Raw genomic sequence first — 25,340 nt, 5'->3', positions numbered from 1 at the left:
TTTTATAACTTGTATTAATCGAGTCAAATAAATTGATTACATGAGATTATGTGTCTCTAAAACATTGTGCATGCATGTATATGTATGTGTGAAACAATAATAATTAACAAAGAGCGTGGCTGGTGTAAAGTGTGATGGTCTTAGGTGCTCCAATTGATTTACGTTCACTTATTTAATTTAACTTTTAAACCATCAACACATTGGCGGGGTGGTTAAGAGGTTTTCCTTATGGTTTCTTTCTGGCCTCATGTTCTTCGGGCTCATGTGCGCTCTCTAAAATATGAGCAACGCCACTGTAAGAAGGATCATACTTTTTAAAAGAGACATCGATGTCACTGCAACATACATCTTTCTAAAAAAAAATATGTATATAACTTCTAATACTTTTCATTTTTGACTCCTAAAACTTTAATGTTTTATACCTTTTAACATGCTGATTTTCATCCGCACTTGAATATAAATTGTATTAATGAGCCGAATCAAACTGTTTGTTATCGGTTAAACAACATCTATGTTTTAATAAATTATTTAACATTCAGCCGCTACAACACAAACATATCCCAATAATTATTCTTTAATATGATACATTTTGGGTTTTAATTATGGATTACGATAATATTTTATTTTCATAAACCTTCACCTATTAGTTGTTGAAAGACTGAATTTATCACTTTTTATGATAATTGTGGTGGAGATTCAAGGTGGAAGATGATTATCTCTGGAAAAAAGGTAATAACACTAGGATCTTGGTCGGTTTTTCCTCACAACAAACACTTAAATGGTACTTGGGACAAGATTGTCAAGTTTTTTTAACATAGTCCATTAAAGGACATGTGGGAAGTGGATCTAAGGTTCGGTTTTGGTTAGATGTTTGGATAACGGATGATATTTTAAAACACTGGTTTCCTACTTATTCTCGTTAGAAGTGTCGAAGGACTGATGGAAGTTATTCGATTAAGTGGAATTGGAAAACACAACCCGCGAGTGGGGAGTAGGGGTGTGTAGATTTAGGTCCGGACTGAAAAACCCGACCTAACCGACCCTAAAATAACCAAACCCGAACCGACCCTACACCTCCCTGTTTTGTTTCGGTCCTGATATGTTCAGATGCTTGGTCTCGGGTCAAGAACCGGTAAAAACCCGACTAACCGACATAGACCAATAGTAGAAAGTTGGATCTGGGATTTCCGTCTTGGCTACGACTTTGGTGAGGTTTTGCTCTGATGGGTTTATACTTATATCTTGTTGGGACGACATGAGCTACTCGAGATGCAAAATCACAAGCTTTCAACTATCAGTTTTGTTCTATGGTCATCTCTATTCTTAATTTCTTAACTAGTTAAGTTAAAAATAATAAAAATATATATGGTGTCAGTAAAAAGAGGTCATAAACTTGGTCATCCCTATTCTTAAATTCTTAACTAGTTAAGTTAAAAATAATAAAAATATATATGGTGTCGGTAAAAAGAGGTCATAAACTTCTATAAACTTATTTGTACAAATTAAAAATTAAACATTTATTTTCTCAAAATACTTCTCTCTCTTTCATATTCTGTCATCCCCTGCCTCACATCCTTTACCACCATAACCATAACCATAACCATAACCATAACCATAACCACTTTTAGTGAAGAATATGGCCACTTTTTATACACGGTTCGGTCCTTTTCGGTCTACCTGTAGGCCGCAGTGAGTCAAACGGGTCGGACTTCGGTTATTATATAAATTATTTTCGGGTTTCGGGTCGGGTCGGGTCGGGTCGGATGCACACCCCTAGTTGAGTCAACTAAATAAATTTTGAGACATTTAAAAAATTGAAACAAGGAAATGAGCATCCAAAGTTGACAAGATAAGATAATGTGGGCATCTTCTTCATGTGGCCTCAAAATCTTGCCACAAAAGCCATTAACATTCAATCAATCATCATCATCATCATCATCCCATCAGCTGCAGTCTCCTTGTAGACCAAATGGCTTGCCCATTCAATTTCAATTTCAATTTCAACCCACCAGAAGAAAATTGATTAACATTTCTTCTATCTTATTAACAACGATAGTATCTCCATTTGCCTCCAGCTGGGCCGAAACCGAGGAGGCGGTTGAGCTCGAAAGGTACACGGACGTCGACGAGGGGTTTACCCTTCTCCGACCTAAATCTTGGATTAAGGTCCGTCCGTAATAGTTTAACCAACAACACAATTATTATAAATTTATTAATTTTTTTATAATAATTCTCAACGGGTGAATTTGGGCCCACCCGTTGACGGTTGTTGATTAATGGGAAAAATTTTAAACGTTTTGTTTTTAATGATTTGATTATTATTATTTAAAAGGTTGAGAAAGCGGGGGCGACTTTGCTTTTTGAGGATCCGAGTAAAGGAAGTAACAATGTGGGGGTTGTAGTCACGCCGGTTCGACTCACGAGTCTTGCAGAATTTGGGGATCCTGAATTTGTTTCAAACAAACTTATTCAAGCCGAGAAACGCAAGGTATAATAATAATAATTCATTATTGGGTGTTCGGAAATTCAGAATGTTGTAAATTGTTTTAAATGACACATATATATATATGAAAGTTATGGACTGAGATATTTTCTTTTTCGTAAGAATGAGATTGCTCTTAGCAACGAATGCAAAAGTTAACATTGACATTGCTCTTAGTAAGAATAAAGTTGTTGGTGTAGGAAAGCACAAAAGATGTAGAAATAGTGTCTTTCCGAGAGAGACCACGCGAAAAGGGAGACGTACAAGTGTACGAGTTTGAGTACAACCTAGATAGCACAAGAGGAGGTCTAAAGAAGATATTTTCAGCCGCATTTGTGGCATCAAAGAAGCTTTACCTTTTAAACATAGCGCACTCTCAACAGCCACCTCTATCTAACGGCAAAAGAATGATGCTGGAAAAAGTTCTTCATTCCTTCGATGTACCTTCTTCAACATAACAATAGTTTCACTTTGTATTTGGATTATGACTTGTAAGATGATACAGTTATGATGATTTCACTGATTGTCAAATTCACCACAAATGCGTTTTGGAAGACTAAGTTTAAAGACACATTTTTCCTTGTTTTTAGAATTTGTAGGGATCAGATAGGAAACATTATAAAACCGTCTAACAAGACTGTTATTTGAGAAGAAGATTTAGCGAGAAATATGAACAGGACCCTTAATATTTCCAAAAAATGGTCGGATTTTCAGAACTCTTAACACGTGTCAAAAAACTATTGGTTTAGAAATCTGGTCGGATCATTATTTTGTTGTAATATCATATCCTCAGTTTGATTAATTAAATGCTTACATTTTTTGATTCCACACAGAATATATGAAAATTAATTTACGAAAAAATGGTCACCAATAATCTCGACAAGAGCACTCATACTTTGTAAACCGATGAAACCGATTATTATCTCTCACGATAATCTCTCTATCAGTAATACCAGAGACGAACTTAAACGCAGTATGACAGTCAAAACAAATCCTGATATTCTTGGTTATCCTAATAGGAAGTCCACGCGGGATTACACACAGCCCAAAAGCAAGAGCTATCTTCTCACTGTGATGCCAAACCTCGGATTCTCTCTCTTCTTCTTCCAAGTCAAACAGAGTCAACGAGGTGTCAGCCACATATCCGGCACCTTTCATTTGCGTCTTCAACTTATTTAACATTGCTTGAATCTCTGTGTTCATTTCATGACTCGTGTCCCTTGCTTGAAATGTGTGGACCGAATTCTTTATGGTGATCCAACTGCACCCTGCATTTTTATTAATTCCTACTTGTTTCATTTCCATTCTCACCACATTGGCTTCTTCCCACCTGCATATATAATTGGCTTGTTAACAAAATACTAGACTAATAAATATATTAATGTATGTAAACTAACAAACATTAATGAATGTAAAAGAACGAACATAAACGAATTTAAATTCGCATACGTTCACGAACATAAATGAACGAACGAGACATACGTTCATGTTCGTTCATTTACCTTTAACAAAACAAATGACTAGGGGTGGCAATTGTGACCCATTGGGTTGTATCAAAGTGTATATGATGGGTCAGAATGGGTCAAACTAGAAAAAGAAAATGATTGAGACGGGTCAAAACGGGTTGACATTTCTCGGGATTTTTTTATGGAACGAGAAAAACGGAGGAAACTTTTTAGTATTTTTACTTTTTAATTTTTTGATTTATATTTCGAGTTATAATTTTTTAATTATTTTTTGGAATTTTTTCGTGAGGGGTTTTAAAATCTCAACCCATTTTGACCCATTTCCAAACCCCCTCACCAAAAAATTCAAAAAAATAATTAAAAAAATTATAACTCGAAATATAAATCAAAAACTTAAAAAGTAAAAATACTAAAAAGTTTCTTCCGCTTTTCTCGTTCCATAAAAAAATAATAAAAATAGATAAATAAATAAAAAACCCCGAGAAATGTCAACCCATTTTGACCCGTTTCAATCATTTTCTTTTTTTTAGTTTGACCCATCATATACATTTTAATACAACCCATTCAACCCATGGGTCACAATTGCCACCTCTACAAATGACTGAACATGAACAATAAAACGAACGAGGTTTCATGCTTGCGTTCGCTAGTTAAGAAAATGAAGATTTTCTTGTTCGTTATGTTCATTCAGTAACAATATAAATGAATGGTTCACGAACGTAAACAAACATAAAGGTACTAAAAATAAACGTGAACAACTAGACTAAACTGTAACGGGCCTAACAAATTAATATAAACGAGCGAACGAGACGTACGTTCATGTTCATTCATTTAACTTTGAACTTAAAAACCGTACGAACACAGACAATTAAACAAACGAGGATTTCATTCGTGTTCGTTAAGTGAATGGGCGAGCTTGAGATCGTTTATGCTCGTTCATTAACAAAATAAATAAATGAACTAAAAGTGCATATTAACCACCATGTTTGGGCCTAAAAAGTTATTAAAACTAGATTAAATTGTAATGGTTTAACAAATTAAAATGAATATATTAACAAACAGAAATGAACGTAACAAATGAACATAAACGAATTTAAATTAACAACACGTGCATAAATGATTGAACGAGACATATGTTTATGTTTGTTTAACTAAATGAACAAAAAATAAAACTTTTTGTTCAAATTCATTCGTTTATTAAATAAACAAACTTCCCGTCAAACGGTTCACGGACAGTTTACAAGCCTAAAACAACATAGGCATTAAAACGAACCGAATAAACACGAAAGAAGTTTTTTCGTGTTCATTCGATTAACTTTAACCGTAAAAACAATTGAACATAAACAATTAAACAAACAAGGTTTTCATGTTCGTGTTCGTACGTTAAGAAAATGAACATGTTTGTGTTTGTTTATCTTCGTTTGTTAATAATATATGCAAATGGATAAAAACTTAACAAGAGAGTCTCAACAAATGTAAGCAAACATAATTGAACATAAAAGAACAAACGTAACCGGATATAAATGAGAGCGTTCACAAACAAGATATGTTTGTTTGCTTACCTGAATGAACAAAAAGTTTGGTTCATATTTATTTGTTTATTAAACAAACGAACATAAACGAATTTTCTGCCGAATGGTTCATGAATCGTTCAGTGAACGCTCGGTTCATTTAGAAGTGTATACAAGCCAAGCTGCTCGCAGCTACTTGAGATTGGCTCGCATAAAGAGCTCGAATCGAGCCAAGCTTAAATGAGCTCAAGCCTAAAAATAAGCTTGTTTAATAAATAAACCTGAGGCCAAGCTTCACTTATCGAGCTCGAGCCGGCTCGTGGTGCTAAACGAGCATAATATTTATATAACTATTATTATTATAAATGTATAAAAACTAATTCATAATAAACTAGCCGTGCTCGAGCTCTCTGTAAATTAAAGAAAAAATTACAAATTTGGTCCTTTTGAATTTTATAAATTATGGAATGGGTCCTTTTCGAAAATGAGTTTCACTTTTTATCCTTTATTTGCATGTTTAGCTCGGTTTTAGTCCTTTACACTAACTGATGTTAAGTTTTTCAGTTAAGTCACACGATGTGTAATTTTTTCTAAATTAAATGAAATGGATACCTGCCAGCAGCAGCAAACATATTTGAGAGAATGACATGGTTTCCAGAGTCATGTGGGTCCAGCTGGAACAACTTATCAGCAGCTATCTTACCAAGTTTGTTATTTCTATGCACTTTACAAGCACCTAAAAGAGACCCCCAAATAGATACTGTAGGATCAAAAGGCATTGTTTTAATCAACTTATAAGCACGCTCCACCATCCCCGCTCGCGCTAACATATCCACCACACACGCATAATGCTCAACCCGTGGTTCAATTCCATATCTTGGTCTCATCGACTCAAAAATACTCAAACCCTCATCCACCGCTCCCGCCCTACTACACGCCGCTAAAACCGACACAAAGGTAACATAATTAGGGTTCACATTTCCATATTTTTTCATTTCCTCAAACAAACCAAGTGTCGTGTCAGCGTCTCCCAAATGAGCGTAACCGCCAAGTAACGCATTCCACGTGATCAAATTTCTCTCGGGCATTTCATCGAACACCTTCTCGCAATCTTCTATGGCTCCACATTTAGCATACATATCAACAAGCGCGCTTCCGACAAACACGTTTTCACTAACACACGCTTTAACCGAAAGCGCATGAACCAATCTCCCCATTTCCAGGCCCGCGATCCCCGCACACGCGCTAATAACACTCGATACGATAAAATCTTTAGGCTCAATATTATTCCTCAAAGCTTGTGAAAACAACATACACGCGTTTTCCCCCTCGTCATTTTGTTCGTAAGCAGCCACCATCGAGCACCACGAAACGTCGTTAACGTTACAAACATTATCAAAAACCACGCGGGCCGAACTTATATCCTTACACTTACCGTAGAAATCAATCATCCCGTTCGCAACCGACACGTTTTGTTCGTACCCGTAGCGTATCACAAACCCGTGAAGCTGCTTACCAAACCGTAAATACAACGCGTCCGAACACGCATTCAAAACGACACAAAACGTAACGGAAGTAAGCTCACAAAATATTGTCTTCAGCTTCACAAACGCGTCAAGCGCTTTCCGATACTTGCGTTGTAAAACCGCGTTAGAGATGTACGCGTTCCACGTGGCGAGGTTTCTGTGAGGCATTTCATCGAACAGGTTGTCGGCGTCGTGGTAAAGGCCGGTCTTGGCGTACATATCAAAAGCGCTACATCCGACATAGACATCGTGTACGAGAGCGAGCTTAAGGGCGAGCGCGTGAAGGTGCATCCCGGCTCCGGGAGAGCGGAGGGAACCGCAGGCTTTAAATACGCATGGGAACGTGAAGTCGTTGGGTAAGATGGAGTCGCGGTGCATGTGACGGAGGTAACGAATGGCGGAAGAGAAGTGGCCGGTTTGGACGGCACCGGAGATGAGGGCGGTCCAGGTGACGACGGAGCGGGTTGTGGGAGGGGTGAGGGTGAGAATGCGGTGGGCTGTGGGGAGGAGGTGGAGTTTGGAGTACATGTTTATGAGGTGGTTGGAGATGAATGTCGGGAACGGATGAACGTTTATGGTTTTCATGATTCGGGCATGGGTTGCCCGCCCCATGGCGGAGGACCGCCTGGTTATGGCGCTTTCGAGGAGGGAGGCAAGGCTCTCTAGGCTGCTCATCACACGCCCTGTCGCATTGTCATACTTAATGTTACTAATACCAATTCAAAACACCACAAACCAAACCAAAAAAAAAAAACAAAAAAATCTTCTCACAGACATTTTCACAAACACCTGGTGTGCACTTAAGAAACTTAAATTTTCACTTTCAAGTAACCCTTAAACACAATTCCACTTGATCCAACATCTTTGCATCATCAATTTAATAAACCCAATTAAACAAATAAAAAAAAACAAAAAATTATTCTAACAGGCATTTGCACAAACACCTGGTGTGCAGTTAAGAAACTTAAATTTTCACTTTCAATGAGGGAGGCGAGGCTGCTCATCACACGCCCCTCTGGCATTGCCATACTTAATGTTACTTATTATTATGCTTACAGATCGGTTAGAAACTCTTATCTAAGGATATAAGTAGCTAACTTGGCTACTCTAAAACAAAAACTAAATCAAAACAATCTACACAATTAAAAAGAAATCATACCTAGAAAGGAATCAAATTGGGGATTTCACCAAGTGTTTGATCGCCGCCCAAAAGACGCCGGACGGATGCATGTCTGATTTGTTTGGAATGATTATTGTTCGATTTGTGTGTGTGTGGACCTTGAGTTTTCTGCTGTCGTTAGAACAAGGGTTTAGATTATTATTATTATTATTATTATTATTATTATTATTATTGGGTTTAAGAACAAGGGTTTAGATTATTATTATTATTATTATTATTATTATTATTATTAATCTTATTCCATTATTATTTTTTAAAATACAAAAGTTCATTTTTTTGCTCATTATTATTATTTTTTTAATCCCATTATTATTTTTTATTCTCATAAATAATTCATATTTCCATATCACTTATTATTTATGATGCCTTCTAAGTTCTTTCGGTTTCTTACCGGTTCATGTTATATGGTTTCTCTTCTATAGTGTGTGTCTATATATATATGTGTTTTTTTAATTTATATTATTTTCTAATATAATGAAAACTAAAGATAATATAATATATATTTATTAAAAAAAGGTTAGTTGAGTTGGGTTGTCAATGAGAATAATCTTTATATTATATCCCAACCCAGTCCCAAGTCCCAAATATTTCAAAATTTCTCGACGGGTTTAGGTTTAATTGTCATCCATATCTCTATCTTTATTTATAAGTAACTCTTGTATGTTTGTAGCATACTTATTTTTGTGTAGTTTCGCCTTGTATGATTTTTTTGTTACTTTGTTGTTTTATAACAATATGGTATATGATATAGATATATTAACCCTTCAACTAAAAGTTTTTCGTTCTTTCATCGGTTAGAAGTACAAAGGTAGTCCAATTACTTTGAATTATATTATGTCATTTAGTTGGCGCCTCCTAATCTAAAATTGTAAAATATACATATGATTAAGGTATTATTCATTTATCTACACATATTATAACTAATTGTGTTTCAATTACGTCTATATATTAAATTTGTAGTATTCGCTAATATGAACTAGTAAATAAGAAAATTCAATTTCATTTATATAGTCAGAAACAACCAAATTTATATTATTTATATACAGAAGAAAACTCCTTTTTGGTTTTTGTATTTACTAAATATATTTTTGTTATTTTTATCTTTAATTCATTTGACATGTTAAACTAAACATGATTTGTCTTTTTCCAAACTACATTGTTTAGATCAAAATGATATCTTCCCTTCCAGTTTTGGTATTAATGTTGGAGATTATTGCAAAACTCCCTCCAAATGTTGTAGCCCAATGCAAGACCATCTGTAAGGAATGGTTAGATTTCATATCAACGCCGATGTTTCTAAAGGCTCACTGTGATTACATGAGAGCATTGGGTGATCAGAAAATGCTCGAGGCAGGTCCACGATCGTGCAAGGCTCATTCGTTGAATTATAAAGTCGCGAACTATCACTTAGCTACCAACATTAGCATCTCGTTTAATGCTCGTCCGGAAAATTTGTTATTTTTAGCAAGTTTAGATGGCATGTTATGTGTTTGCCTAATAAACACATGGAATATGTTTGTTTGGAATCCATTAACAACTGTCTTCAAAAAATTGTCTAACTCTCACAAGGATTCTATAAATATAACAGTCATGCAATCGGCTTTTGTGTTGACTCTTCATACGATTACAACATTGTACACATAAAACGTAGACGGGGTACTTTGGCCATTTATGTCTATTCAATGCGATTAAGCTCATGGAGGACCGTGCGCTTCCTTAAAAATCGCTCGTACCATAATGAAACCTTCAATTGGTCTCCGGGAACTTTATGTGGTGATGGTTTATACTTCACGGTTGCCCAATACCGGCATTTGGGTCAAAAAATGATACTTCGGTTTGACGTCAACACGATGGAATTTTCATAATTACGTTTTCCGGATGTCTATGGTTTTGGAAATTTGGGTGTTTTAGCCGATATAAAATCCGAGCTTCATATGCTTGTTAGTCCCGGATTTATAGAGTACGGGACTGTAAGTTTTTGGAAGTTACATTACAATGTATGGATAAAGTTGTTATCTTATAGTCATAAAGTGTCTATTAGATTTCCACTGATTACCTCTATCACGTATTACAATTTAAGTGGCTCGTGTCTTGTGATCATGGAGTGGGGACAACTGCTTGAAGTTGATTTGAGGTTTGATGAGGTCGGTTATAAATTTCCTTCCTTTTGTAGTCAATTCAACCATGGTGCAATCTATACCGAGACTATAGATTCTCCCGGATTTTAGTCTCGTGCACTTCTATCTTGCATTTGTCACAATGTTTGACTTGATGTTTTTTCCGATCTAATTTACTTTTCATTCGATGAAATCTCTATTATGTCGTTTATGTACTTTTATTTGAATGTCATGCATGCTTTACATAAAGTCTTTTCTATGTAGTACAAATTATTATTATTGTTGTTGTTATAAAAATGAAATCAAGGTAACTAGCAAATAAATAATATGACGTAGAGGTTCATGATGAATTGCGAATGGTATTGTTAAGTTTAGAAAATTAACAATTAAATTTGGCTATCAATTCTAAAGATGTAAGAGACATAATTAAATTTTATATACATAAAAGTATTTTAGCCCATGTCTCATGTATTATAGATAGTATGGATAGAAATATCTATAGTGTGTGTGTATACTCACATATATAATATAGACAACTAAAAAACTCATTTATTATTTTATTGGTATCTTATGATCTCATGAAGGTTCACTGGCATTGGATGTAGTTTCAAACTAAATGTTGTTAAAAAAATGTAGACAACTGTTTCATGTGATGGTGGGATTAATTTTACCAAATCATATTAATGCTATATAACCAGAGTATAATAATCAGTGTCTTGCTGTTGATTTAGATAGAAATCCCATACAATCCACAAGAGTCTTGTTGATTTGGTTCTCTTCTTCATTGGAACAGTTAAACTATTACTTGCTATTGTAACACAACACAAACTCAAAAATATAAGTGTAAATTTTTTTCATAGAAGATGCTGAGTTGAACCAATACAATAGTACAAATATTGCTTGTCACTTTCTTAGTTTATTTTAGAGAGATTTTTCCCATAACTAGTTAAAGGTCCTTAACAACTTAAACAAGAATGAATTTGGTAAAGGGATCTTATTATTGATGCATGAAAAGTAGTTTCATATCATGTGATACAAATAAAAATAAAAATACATTGCCTATATCTCAATTATAGTAGTAGCATAGGCACACATACATAAAAAGAATAGATGCAAATCATTTTGAAAATGAATGAATCAATTGAATTACTTTCTCTAAATTAGCCATGGATGAACCTGAAGGAGAGGTACATGCCTTCTCAACTTTGTTCTTCAAGTCAATAGCATTCTTCCTCATTTCCTTTACTTTTTCTCCTTCCATTAACTCAATCACTAGCTTAGAAACTTCATCACTCTTTACATTATTGTCAATCTCCATTGCAACACCCCATTTGTTGCAACTCCACCAACAATTTGTTTGTTGGTCCGCAAAAAACGGCCAACAAATCATTGGCACACCACTAGAAATGCTCTCGAGCGTTGAGTTCCATCCACTATGCGTTAAAAACCCTCCAATTGACGGGTGGTTTAGGACTTGTTCTTGGGGGCACCATCCAACCAACATCCCTCTACCACTTGTTTCCGTTACAAACTCTGGTGGGAGTATAGCAGAATCACCAACAAGGTCAGGTCGTATTATCCACAAGAACGAATAATTGCTCTTTGCGAGTCCCCAACAAAACTCGACTAGTTGTTGAGGTGTCATCACTGCAATGCTACCAAAATTCACAAAAATAACCGATAATGGTGCTTGTAAGTCTAGCCATTTTAAACATTCGGCTTCTTCGATCCAAAGGTTTGATTTCATGGATGCAAGAGATTTATCGCCAATATTTCTCTCAAGTAGATGTAGAGGGCCAATACCATAACAAGGAGGATACATGGAAGCAAGTGAATCTAAAACATCTGTTCAAGTTCATCAAAAGTGTTGTAAATGACGGCCGAAGCTTTTTGGCTCTCTCCGCTTGCGAACACATAAATTGAACCATGTACTCATCCCCGGGGAAGGCAATTCTAACGAAAGGAGGAATATCTTTTAGACGTATACCAGACATGGCTGGGACACAATCTATGACTGTATCTAAATATCCATTCACCAAGTAACTTGGATCTGTAGATCAAAGTAAAATGAGAGTATTCAGCTTGATATACGAAACTTCCTATTTTTCCTTTTATGTTTTCGAAGTGTAAAATACATAGAAAAGTTTGTTTATTTGGTGGAGCATCAAAGTTATATCCACTAAATAATGCGAGTTGGGTTTTTATAGTTTAGGGTATTGTGAGTATAGACGAGAGAATGTGTAATAACATTTTTATACATTTGAAAAGTTCATGTGAAACCTTATTAATTTTTAATTATTTTTTGAAAACAGTTGTGAGGGGAGGAAGGAGAAAATGTAATGATGAATATATGAAAAGTATAATTTAACTGAAAATACGAGAGAACATAGAATGATTTTTATTGTAATTTTAGATTTAAAGATAGTTGAAGGGCGGAATGAGAATGAATTCTAAAGTAGCTTTTACGACAATTGTGTCACAAAAGTGTTGTTTCATTATTTATTAATTTTGTATTCAATAAACAATACCAATTTGTCGGAAATTTGTAGCAAACTATGCAAGTTTTGCGACAAATTTGCCACAAAAGTAGGTTTTTAATAATTTTTTACAATGTTGTCGCAAACTAGCTTGTAGCAAAATTTAATTACGTAGCAAAATTTATTTACGTTTTTGTTTCTAATTGTTTTGTTATTTTATATTTTGTAATGACTAATTTTATTTTTAACGTAATTTTATTTTGATTAAATACGTATATATTGGTTTGTTACGTTCATTATAATTTTTAACATTTGAGCTTTTTCAATTGAGATGTGTAGGTTTTTTTTTAGACTTTTAACGAACGAACATAAACAAACACGAACATGTTGATTTTTTTAAATGAATAAACATGAATACAAATATTTGTCTCATGAAAATGGGGCGGTTGATGTAAGTGACCATGGTGGTTGATGCATGATAGAGTTGGTTGATGATGGTGGGTGGTAATCAGAAGTTAATCGGTGATGGAGAGGATAAATCGGCGACAGAGAATATGTAAAGAAGAGAAATCAAATTATTATTTGATGATGAAAGTGTTTCACAAATAAGTGAGATATTAGAACCCGTTTAAGAGCTAACCGGGTATGGTGAGACCCATGACTCATGAAAATTATTTTTTGATTATTAAGGGGTTATTTTACAAATAAATGAGATTTTATAACACGTTTAAGGGTTATCTGGGTTTGGTGAGACCCGTGACACACAAAAATTATTGTTTGATTATTAAATAAATTCATAAATAAATGAGATGATATAACTTATTTAAGGTCTATATGGGTTTAGTGAGACTCATACCCAAGAATTCGGATCAAACACATAAAAAGTCTCAAATCACAAATCAAACAATCTGATAGCTTGAGAAATGCGGGGAACAACCATAGAGTGACACATTGAATCTTTTAGGAGACATTTAATAAATAGATAGATAATATTATTTTACAAAATATATTATCTTTTCCTATTCTCTTTTGTACCATATGAATTGAAAGGATGTTATGTTACCCACGTTGATAACCATAAAAACCTTATCCGTAATCTAACTAACAAATATGTCTTTTCTATCACATTCAATTTCGTGGTGTAGGTGGTACCTAATTTTCAATTTCATATTTACTTTCAAAATTATTTGTGAGAAAATGAGTAATTAAAAAAAACGTCTTATGTGTTATATTTAAACACGTGATAATAAATGCCTAGGCTAGTAGGAAAAAAAGACACTTTAGAAGCGGTTTTTGGTCCATTTGGAGCGGGCTTCTGAACGCTCCTAATGTTATTGCTCCTAAAAGTCTAGTTATCTTTAGGAGCAGTTTCCAGAACCAGTACTTCTATCTATAGTTATATGGTCCAACTTAAAATTGGTCAATGTTGCTAGTACTTGTTGTAAGAATCTATTGATATGTAAACAAGAAAAAGTAACATCATATGATTAAGGTCAGAAGCATCAAATCTATTGAATGTTGCTAGTACTTGTCAGTCATATTTATAGAAACATGTTTTAACTATTGTAAGAATAAATTGGCATATATATATATATATATATATATATATATACTTAAACAAAAAATAAGTGGAGTATTATTATTATTATTATTATTATTATTATTATTATTATTATTATTATTATTATTATTATTACCTTTGAGAGGCATCAACTTATTTTCCAAAAGCTTAGGGTATTGATTATAACATATTAAAGACGCTGCCCCACTGGTCCAAAGGACAATCTCCGGGATACCGAGTTCTGTGGCGGCAGCGAAGGTGAAGCCCATAAGCACGTCAGCCACGATGCAAGTCACTGGTGCATAAGATTCATTAACTTTGGTCACAAGACTTTTAAACGGACCCAAACAAGTCTCATCAATAGATTTGGCTAGAGGTGGGATGTCTTGGGAGGCGTTTGTGTTTTCGGGGGGGGGGGGGGGGGGTGGAAGGCCGTCAGGGATGGTCTCAAAGCGAAAAGAAGGGAGGCCGTCTAGCGCGTCGAGCCCTTGTGATCGAAGTAGGCGGCGGTGGTTAAACTCGGTGTTGACCTTTGAAGTGTAGGATTTTGGCTAGTTTTAGCATTGGGTTAATGTGGCCTTGAAGTGGGACTGGTATGCAAACAACATGTGGCTTTTTTTCTTGATGTGAACCCATGGAATGATGCTAGTATGGAACACTTTCTTTTTACTCTATAGCTTTAGAATGGTTTGGGTTAGTGTGGAGTATACCCTTTATATAGGCTAACCATGAAGTCCACCACCACATGGGTTTTGAAAGTGTATATATTTGGTATAGGTCTTAATAATTTGGAAGCAAAGACACATGTATAAAGTAATAAACAACTAGAAGGGCCGGCTTAACCCTTTTAAAGGCCAAAATACGACAAAAAATTCCTAGGCGTTAAAATAAAGGTTTGTTTGTACTTTCGGTATCTATATTAATAAGACGTAAATAATACAAAAATATAATTGGGATCTGTTAGATTTGAATTTGCGGCCCCAAGAGCAAAAGTAGAGTGTTACCACTATACTAGTGTTGTGTTTTGGTTTGTAACTCTCGAAGTGAACTTATTATACGTATATCGTATTTACATATTTTTAAAAATGGGGTTTTATTCAAGTGTGAATTTAAAGCCTTAGCTTGCTTATAATGGCTGGCTCTGCCAACTAATTTCAAGTCGGTCTTAATTAATATGTTGATAGTGGTATGTACCGGAACCAAGAATCCCAAAATTAAGAAATTGAATACCGGAATGGATCGGTATTTTGTGACAATGGGAAAAGTAATGCAAGTGTGATCGAATAAGGTTAAAACAGATAGGAGGCTTTATGACACGATATATTGATATTGATATTGATTTTACGTATGTTATAGTATGTGTATAGTGCTCATAGTTTCTAGAAATTAAAGGTGATGTTTGGGATAGCTTATTTGAGTCTCTTTATAACTTATGATCTTATAGTTAATAAGTTTATACGTTACTTGGTAAATAAAAAGGACTTGTGGATTTTAACTTATCAACAAGGCAAGATAATTAGGAGGTTTTGATAAGTTAAGAAGGTGTAACTTATAAACTTATATTGTGTTTGATTTACCTATTATCTACTTGAAACCCTCAAGTTACTCATTAAACTCCTTTTAAAAAAGAGTGTCGGGTTTTTGGTCATTTTGGCTTCCTCACCACATAAGCTAATCCAAACACTTTTTTTTTAAAAAACTTCTTTAAAAAAATCATAAGTTAATATGCTATTTTTAACAAAAAGTCTTTTTTGATTTAAATAAGCAATCCCAAACACATCCAAGTATGTAAACAAGGAATAAAGGCATCTTATCGTTAAAGTAGCATTTTGTATGCATGAATGAGAGATGAAATAGAATGGATCATTACAAAGTAATGAATAAAAGAGTGTTGGTAGACTAAGGGAATGAAATCATCTATTATTTTGTCCATTTCATTCCCTCCGCAACACCCTATGGTAGTGTTTGGTATACTGGAATGAGAGATGAAATATAATGGAACATTGGTAAGGAATGAAAAAAAGAGTGTTTGGTTGGTTCATGGAATGCAATGATCTATTACAAAGTCCATTCTATTCCCTCTAAAACACTCTAAGGTAACGTTTAGTATGCATGAATGAGAGGCGGAATGGAATTGATCATTATGATGGAATGAAAAAAAATATGTTTGGTGGATCAATGGAATGGAATGACCCATTAACATGTCCATTCCATTCCCTCTAAAACACATCAAATTCATTCCATCCACCCCCCTTGTTTTTTTTTCATTCCAACCCTCTTTCACACTACATCATCTCCACCACCACTCGTTACCATTTGTATTTTTTCAGCTTTTTCTAGCTTACTAAAAAATAAAATTAATAATTCATGACATTCCCACATGGTAACCAAACATATCAATGGAATGGTAATAATCTATTCCATTACTCCGTCCATTCCATTCCTTCGATGATTCCATTCCATCACCTATAATGAAATGGAGCATTACCATTCCATTATCTTGCTTGATCACTAAGTGCGAATGAAATTTGTGTTGTTTGGTAGATATTAAAAAAATGAATGAACAAAATAACAAAAAAGGAGGGCGGTGAATGGAAGCCAAGACACATCTATATCTATAATAATATATATAAACGAAGACACAAAAATCCTACGTGTCGCAATGTGGTCGCTCCCCTATTTTTTGGAGTCACCAGATTTGCTTAATTTTTAAATGGTGAGCTCTCATTGATTTAACCCGTTTTTGACCCGTTTATGCTTTAATTTTCACGGGTATCGTGGGTCACCAAACTCGAATACCCTTACATGGGTTATGATAGCTTTTAAACCATCCCACAACTGCCTCTCCTTCATCATCGTTGTTTAACTCTGGCTGTTTTTCAATTTCCATTCGGTGACCCAAGTCCAAAACTTCTCTGACTTCAATCGTCTGTGATTAACTCCCTTCTCATCTTCCCCCAATAATCGATTACAGCTTCTGTTTCTTCATCAACGTATCCTCGTCTAGATCACCAGCCAGATAGCTACGAATTCAGTGAATGTTTATTGATTTTATCCGATTGTCATTGTATTGTTACTATCTTCTTTGATTCGTTGTTTACACGACACAAATAAAACCGTAACCCCTATTTGGTTTCTAACCTCAACATGTCTTCTACTTCCTCTTTTGCGGCGAATTACGGGTTTTTTTATGTATGATTAGACAATTTGGATTGCAAGAAACAACTTCTAAATAACTAGATAAATAGTTTTGTTAAGAAAAACAACTCATTACTAAATCAAACAAGTGAATGTAATGTAAGTTTTAATTGTGTGCAGCTTAGCTTATTACACGACAATTTGTTCCTATGAGTGGAACTTTTATCTTAAATGGCCAGATTGATCACAAATCTCAATTGTTATCCTTATAAGGTATTTCTCTTGTATTCTATTCTCACCAAGGTATAAATTATTTGCTTGCCTTTGTCATCAACTCATCATTATTTCAGGATATTAAAACGGGTCAATCTAAAAAATATTAGTTGATTTAAATTATCACAAAAAACAGGCATTAAAACTTTTTTTTATCAGATAGGTCAGTATTAACACAATTAAGCATTAAATTAATTTGATGAATCAATGAACAAAATAAAGCATGAAGTTGGGCATTAAATGTAAACAATTTTTAGTCTACTTTGATTGGTGGCAAAGTTTACTGTTGTCATTTTTGGAACTTCATTAAAAAAGACAACCATTTCTTTTAGAATGTCCAGTAAAGGTGCTTTGATAGATCTGTTTTTTGCACTGTTTGTAGCTGTAAGTTAAATACATGTACCCATGTGTGACTTTGAAAAGTGAAAAAAAAAACCCTCACCGCCAGATCCTATGGAGCCACAAAACACCGCCCAAGCCATTGTTAGTTGGGGTAACTTCTATTCACAATTGCTGACTATAATGAGCTAAATTTTACCTTTAGCCTCTTTAAAGGACGTCTTTTACCTTATCCCATTGGTTAGACAGTGTATTGGTGGGTCCCATAAACAAAAATCCTTAAAACAAATTTTTTGGTGTTTCACATTGTAGCGTGGATTACATAGTTTTAACAAGTGTAAACCGGGATGATATGCCAGATGACGGGAGCGGTCACTTTACTGAAACTCTTGAAGCAATGAAGGTACATAAATAATACAACGATCTTCTTTTGTAACTTTTTAGAATACAAAAAGGTCAACATATATAATTAAATATGTAAAGTAAATGCATGGCAGAAAAGCAAGCCCGGGATAATGGTGGCGTGTTGACTTCTGATTTCCGGGGTGATTTAGAAGTTGTGTCCATGTTGGCAAACTCAAGGTTGGATGCTTTTGTCCATAATATTGAAACAGTTAAACGACTACAACAAATAGTAAGAGACCCATGAGCTGGGTAAGTAAATAAAAATCTTAGCTATTAATATGAAACTATGAGTTGTATTATTAAATCATATTTTGTGGGTGTAGATATGAATAGAGTTTATCGGTGCCAAAGCATGCTAAGTTAAGTAAGAAAGTGATGATGACTAAAACATCAATAATGTTGGCATTTGGAAAATCTGATGAAGAGACAGAAGAGTTGAAGCAAGCCATGGCTGATTTACGCTCAGTCGATGTTGATATTTTGACTCTTGGACAATATTTACTGGCGAGAACCCAATTCCAGGTTTGTTTTAACTTTGTTTTTCACTGTTCTATTTTTTGTGAATCTGGCCTTGAAATTTTGAATTGAACATGGAATTAATCAATTAAACCTATGGATGAAAGTGTTGTCGTCAAATTTTTGCACAATTACATGCTTTATAGTATTGACATGTTGTTAAAGTCTGAAATACGGGCCGGATTCGTAATTGCAAAAAAAAAAAACAAATTGTGTTGTGAATGCATTCTTCATGTTTGGAGGGATCATGGAATTCTTGAACTAATATCGGTTTAATGCATTGTCATCATTGTCACAGATTGAGGACAAAAGAAGAACGACGTAAATTCTGCTTCGCCACTGCAGACTTTTTGTTAACACCTACTACAATCACGTAAGACTTTGGTATTATCATGTAAAGCATAAAACATGCCACTTAACACCACAAACGTAAGTAGGTGATTACTCAGCATACCACTTAACACCACAAGCGTAACTAGGTGATTACTCAACATGCCACTTACCACCACATATATCAGTATTTTTGTGTACCTTTTTTTTTGTCACCCTCCCATGGTTTAGTGAAATATTGGATGTACAAATTGCAGCAGCATCTTACCTTTTGGCTTTTGAAGCTGTTGTATGCCTCTTTTTCCTTTTGTCTGGTTTAGTGTAAGAAATTGCTTGATAATCTGGACAACAAATTGATGATTCATCTGTTTTGCACCATCTATTCCAATCACAATGTTGGTCAATGGTCATCTCAACCCCGTCGCAACGCGCGGGGACTGCTTTCTAGTGATGCCACAAATTTGAATCATGGTCTAATAAAAAAAAATAATTAGGATGCCATTCACCTATACTAATATGGGCAAGTAAGATCGTCTCCAATGAAAAACAGTGATAAATGCTATTTTTTTAACTAAGTTAGAAAAACGATGTATGTCAAGCGATATTTGAAATTGCTTGTTAAATCAATCAATCAATCAATCATACCCAATGAAGTCTCACCAACAGCAAAGCTATAAGTAGGGTCTAGGGAGGGTGGGATATAGACCAGTGGCGGATCTAGGATAAAGAATCAGGGGTAATCCAATTTTTTTTAACGTATGGCCCCTGACGTTGACGCCCTGACAGAACCAGAACATTTTAATCGGAGGGCCCGAGCTAACTTTTGTTATATTCATGATTGTATGACGGCTACTTTCTTTTACTAAACAATGTATTACAAACATCAACATCTAAACTTCTTTTCACATTATCTTAATATCAAACTGGTATTTAAAACCTTGATAAATTTTATATATTTTGAAAATAACAAATATCAAACTGATAAGTAAATAACTTGTTAAAAATACACTTCGAAAAAATAAATTTATACTCCAAATCATAAAATACATTATTCAAATATAACCTCCGAACAATAAAAAAAATTTATTAATATTTAAATAAACTAAATGCTTATTCCAAAATTAATAAAGAATATACTAAACAAACTTCAAAAGTAAATAAAAACTAATTCTTTTTTACGAATCTGAATAAAATGATAAACACATAAATAAATGAGAAAAAAATCTTTGTTAATAAATAAAATATTTGTTACCAATCGAGAAAGGGCCGTTATTTTTTAAACACTTTCTTTTTTTGTAATGAAACAGGCTCTGGGTTTAAAAAGCCCAATATTAGTATTAGGTCATGTTGATCATCTTTCTCAATACTAACGAAGCATATTGCAGAGCCCCTGTGACAACAAAACAGAAATAATGAAACGAAAAAATCAAGCTATTTCACTCTGTTTCATCTCAATACTTCTTAGAAGTAACCTAATTTTTGCTCAGGGGTAACCTAGTACATAAAAGCGAGAGAAAGAAAAAAAAATCGCACCAATTTTACACTTCGCAGTGTAAGTTGAGGGGTAACCCGGGCAACCCCTGGATACACCCTAGATCCGCCCCTGATGTAGGCACACCGTACCCCTATCCAAAGGGATAAAGAGATGGCTTCCAGAGAGACCCTCAGCTCTAAAGTACATATGTATAAAACAATACAAAGGATAGCAAAGTTCAACAATAATATAAAATACTAATAATACTACTAATAATAATAGTAATAATAATAATAATAGTAATAATAATAATACTATATATATGTAAAGAAAATACCGTTCTGGTATGTGACCAAAATAAGGAAAATAGAAGCCCTAAGGTATTCATTTCTCCATAAAAATCCTTAACTTTAATTCTACTTATCCAAGAATTCTTATCCTCAACCATGTCCTCGGAGAGGTTTAGGTCTATCAAATCATGCCTAATCCTCTCGTCCCAAATCAATTTAGGCCGTCCCCTCGCATAAATGAATTACTTTTTAGTTTTAAAATAGTTGATGAGAATAGAAGTTACCACATGTTCAGGTTTAACATTTAACCACTTCAACAATTATAACCTGGATAAGAAATTGTTAATCCAATTCAGTTAATTAACCAAATCAACAATAAATTATTTCTAACGAAAAAAAAGAAATGACGATTTGAGTAAAATCAAACAGAGCCAAACTGATTTAAATTAATCGAATAGACAGTTGACTCCAAAAAAGCGTAATATCCAATGCCCACAAATTTCAATCCTAATCCAAGAACAATAAAAGCTTAATAATTACTCACACAAACCCTACTTAAGGTGATTAAAGAAGTTTAACCGATCATAAAGACGTTGAAAATAAATGTTGTCATTATTAAATTCTTCATAAAAATCAATTAAACAAATATACAATAAAATAAGAAAAAAAAAACACCTCTTTCGTGCAATCAACTTGGAACCCCAACTAGAGGTGTATAGATCGGGTTTTCCTAATACTCGGTACCCGAAACCGGGTATTGGAAAATCGGGTCTTGGTCATACCTGGGTCGGGTTCGAAACTGGCTATAGATCTGGGTATTCTAAAACCGGGTATTTGAATACCCTATTTTCGGGTATTGAAAAAAAAAATCCTATTTCGAGTTTTTTTAGGTATTTTTCAAGTACAGATTGCGTTTTTTAAGGGGCTACATTTTTTTGGGGTATTTTTCGTCAATTTTGGGTATTTGAAAACCCCGGTTTCGGGTATTGAAAAAACCTAATTCCGGGTATAGAACCGGTTCCGCTTTTCAGGTATTACAAGGTATAAATTGGGTCTGGTTCCGGGTATGGGTTTTGCTACTGAAACACATGCGGTATTCGTACCCTATAGATAGGGTCGGGTGCAAATTTGGGTATAAAACCACTTGTTTTCAATGGTAAAGGCTTGGGAAATTTTGAGAAAAAGCTCGAATTGGGTTCTCGTCCCGTTGATTGGCCAATTGTCTAAACAACGCCAACGTCCAACGGTTATGTGGCATCACAACCCGATTCGGATGCACATTCTTATATAACTCTTAACGACATGGACTACGGGTTTGATATTATAGAAGAACCAATTTGTTTGGCTGGTAGAGACAAAAGCACAGCAAAAGCCAAAGCCAAAGCCAAAGCCTCGTCTTTGTCTAAACTCAATCTAGAGGTCAAGAAGAAATTGAAAGTTTGACTTCAAAATCGACTGATTTGCTCGTTTTTAGGAAGCAAAAACAAAAGTATGCAGAAATTAAAATCTTTGTAAAAAGCATCTCTAATTTAACAATACAGACTTCTGAAGTTTATGATAAAGGAACGGTCGAGATTTTAGCAAAATATAATACGTTTGGTTGAAAGGAATGGAATGAAGGGGGAATGGAATGGGAGAAGGAATGGAATGGACAATGGAATGAAATGGATCATTACCATTCCTTTGTCTTGTTTGGCTAACATATGAGAATGAAATGAATAATTAATTTATATTGTTTGGTATCCGAAAAATTTTTTAGGAATGAAATAGAAATAATAAAAATATTCCTATCTCAAAATATATATATTTTTACAAAAAAAAAAAAAAAAAAAAAAACTGAAACGGTGATGGTGGTGGTAGCTCTGGAGATGAAAATGGTGGTGGCGGTGGCGACGGTGGTGGTGGCGGCGGCGGTGGTGGTGGCGGTCAGGCCACGGGTGTGGTGGTTTGTGGTGGTGGTGGTCAAGCTGTCACACCCGGCCCTGAACGGCGGAAACAGCCGGGCGCGCGCGAGTGGGGATTGATAATTAAGCACGGGCCATTGCAAACATTCAAAGTAAGATTTTCATTGCGCATGAAATGTTTAATACAAATACATTACATTGTTTAAAGATTACATAAAAACATCCAAGTATAAAAACTGTTGAAGATTTCCACGCCATATCCCCTTTGCGTGGCGGGAACAACCGCGCGCATCGAAGGGATAGAACTAAAATCTTCCAAAAAGCTAGTTTTAGATGTTCAGCGTGAGGTGCTCTAAGTGTGACTCCATGCGCTACCTAGTTATCTCCTGAAAGACACGTAAAACATTTGAATCAGTATAAACTGAGTGAGTTCACAAGTTTTAGTAACTTGATAAATCGTATTGCATCATAGTCTTGATAAAAATCATTCTAAAACATAATTCTGATAGCATCATTGAAACACATGCTTAGTAAAACATAGTTCTGATAACGTTTCCTTTGATAAATCCGTCCCGCGGGTTACGCGCGAACATTTCTGAGAACCGTGCTCGTCTGTGTAAGTGGCGCTGCCACTACGAGCGAATAATACCGTCCCGCGGGTTACGCGCGGACGTTGTGCCGGAAAACAAGGCGCTCGTCTGCGTAAGAGGAGCGACCTCTACGAGCGGGCTCAATCCCATAGTACTGCCCCGTGACATGCTAGGCACTCGTCTGTGTAAGAGGTGCGACCCCTACGAGTGGGCGGATCAAACCAGCAGTCCCTACCCTTAGAGTTCCAATGGTAAAGTGATCACTTACTTGAATCTGGTGCACTAACATCGAAAACCATAGATAACCGCTTGCATTGCTCATCATGAAACATAATTTAAACACATAATCGCTTGCATAGCTTGTAAGTATACCATGATAAAACATTATTTCAGTACGTGTCCCTCGCCCCGAAAACAGTTTAAAAATAGTGAAAACAGTGAAAATAGGGGCTGTGAGACTCACCTGTGGTTCTTGTTAAGGGATTAATCGAGATTCGGGTTTTCTTGGTGTTGGCCTCGGAATTGAAGGTCTAGAATGCGATTAAATAACAAGTATATATATTAAGATCAAGAAATAGGAGAATATAAGGGTTGGAAAGTAGATCTCAGGGTTATAATCTCGGCTTACCTAGTAACAGGAACGGAATTGAAAATCAAACGGATGCTTGGACGATGATTAGTGCAATTTGCAGTTTTAAGAGAGAAGTTTGAAGTGTGTTTGGGTGATAATTTGGGTTACATATTTATAGGCAAGATTTAGGGAACACAATCCCTTGCTTTAGGGGGTTGTAATCTTTTCATATCTAGGTGTAATGATGATAAAGTATGGAAATTATTATTATTTATTTAAAAGTGGAGGAGTGGATAAAAGATTCTGATTTGATTTGGACAGGACATGCAGGTCTGTGGTTGGTGAGAGTAGGGTGGCTGACAGTTGACTTTTCATGTTACCGTATGCTTTTTCAGGTGCTTTTGTCAGTGTACAGTTAAAAAGTAGAAATCTCTGAAACACGCAACTGTTTCCTTTTTGGGCGGGAATAATCCCCTTATATCTGGAGATTAGGCTAAGTGTTCTGCGCGTATAGCTTTGTGCGCATAGCTTTCTGCGTGAAGGACATTTCTTTGCTGCGGGTAGGTACGTAACCTTCTCGCAGTCAGGGACATTGAGTTTCATTTGTAGATTCTCCAGGTGGTCTTGGTATTTCAACATAGTGATCAGTTATGTTGAAGTCAATTCCATCTTGGAGCTTCAGACAAACTAACTCTCAATGTTCCCGCCATGCGGGGAGGTTAGTTCTCCTTCCGCACGCGCATAAACGATTTAGGATGCACCCGCCTTAGCATCATGCGGGACGGTCAACCCATCAGACAACATAAAGTTAAGTTACATGAAAACATAAAGCCAAAACATTCGCGCATGGCGCACATAACATATGCCCACGCTGGTTCTTACATCGCGCGCTCGCGCAGGGCGTACATAACAATTGCCCGCGCTGATTCTAACATAGCGCGCTCGCGCAGGGCGCACATAACGTGCCCGCGCTGATTCTAATTTAGCGCGCATAAAATTCACAATCACCTAATTATTAGGTTGATTACTTAGTTTATAGGGTTGGGAGATTACCGGGTGTCACATTTTCCCCCTGTTAAGAGAATTTCGTCCCGAAATTTAGGAGAAGTCGCTGGCAGAAGCCATGCTCTGAAAGAGGTGTGGGTATTTCTTGCGTATTTGATCTTCTCTTTCCCAAGTGAATTCAGGCC

At 35.3% G+C, this 25,340-nt stretch overlaps 2 protein-coding genes and 1 pseudogene across 3 annotated transcripts; 1 reads left to right on the top strand and 2 right to left on the bottom strand.

Annotated features, from left to right (window-relative positions):
• The first annotated feature begins 1,843 nt into the window (after positions 1-1,843).
• On the top strand, positions 1,844-3,008 carry LOC143552646 (psbP domain-containing protein 2, chloroplastic-like). The gene is made up of 3 exons (XM_077042809.1): positions 1,844-2,166; positions 2,333-2,488; positions 2,683-3,008. The coding sequence occupies exons 1-3, from the start codon at positions 1,858-1,860 to the stop codon at positions 2,938-2,940; spliced, it is 723 nt and encodes a 240-aa protein (XP_076898924.1). The 5' UTR covers positions 1,844-1,857; the 3' UTR covers positions 2,941-3,008.
• Positions 3,009-3,326: 318 nt separating this feature from the next.
• Positions 3,327-7,913, bottom strand: LOC143552667 (pentatricopeptide repeat-containing protein At4g14850). Its single transcript, XM_077042822.1, has 2 exons — positions 6,072-7,913; positions 3,327-3,812 (listed from the first exon to the last, which is right to left on the bottom strand). The coding sequence occupies exons 1-2, from the start codon at positions 7,658-7,660 to the stop codon at positions 3,347-3,349; spliced, it is 2,055 nt and encodes a 684-aa protein (XP_076898937.1). The 5' UTR covers positions 7,661-7,913; the 3' UTR covers positions 3,327-3,346.
• A 3,361-nt stretch (positions 7,914-11,274) lies between these two features.
• Positions 11,275-15,185, bottom strand: LOC143552645 (7-deoxyloganetin glucosyltransferase-like; annotated as a pseudogene). The gene is made up of 2 exons (XR_013138689.1): positions 14,457-15,185; positions 11,275-12,332 (listed from the first exon to the last, which is right to left on the bottom strand). The product of XR_013138689.1 is annotated as a 7-deoxyloganetin glucosyltransferase-like (transcript).
• Between the last annotated feature and the right edge of the window lie 10,155 nt (positions 15,186-25,340).

The sequence above is a fragment of the Bidens hawaiensis genome, unplaced genomic scaffold (assembly GCF_021521415.1).
Source record: "Bidens hawaiensis isolate Kalapana, Puna unplaced genomic scaffold, B.hawaiensis_p1.1 tig00016968_1, whole genome shotgun sequence".
Classification (NCBI taxonomy): domain Eukaryota; kingdom Viridiplantae; phylum Streptophyta; class Magnoliopsida; order Asterales; family Asteraceae; genus Bidens; species Bidens hawaiensis.
This window is presented reverse-complemented; position numbering and strand designations above follow the sequence as displayed.

Coding starts and splice junctions, on each gene's coding strand:
- LOC143552646 (XM_077042809.1), top strand. CDS start 1,858: ATGTGGGCATCTTCTTCATGTGGCCTCAAAATCTTGCCACAAAAGCCA. Junction 2,167..2,332: donor GACCTAAATCTTGGATTAAG/GTCCGTCCGTAA, acceptor ATTATTTAAAAG/GTTGAGAAAGCGGGGGCGAC. Junction 2,489..2,682: donor TTCAAGCCGAGAAACGCAAG/GTATAATAATAA, acceptor TTGTTGGTGTAG/GAAAGCACAAAAGATGTAGA.
- LOC143552667 (XM_077042822.1), bottom strand. CDS start 7,660: ATGAGCAGCCTAGAGAGCCTTGCCTCCCTCCTCGAAAGCGCCATAACC. Junction 3,813..6,071: donor ATGTTTGCTGCTGCTGGCAG/GTATCCATTTCA, acceptor TTATATATGCAG/GTGGGAAGAAGCCAATGTGG.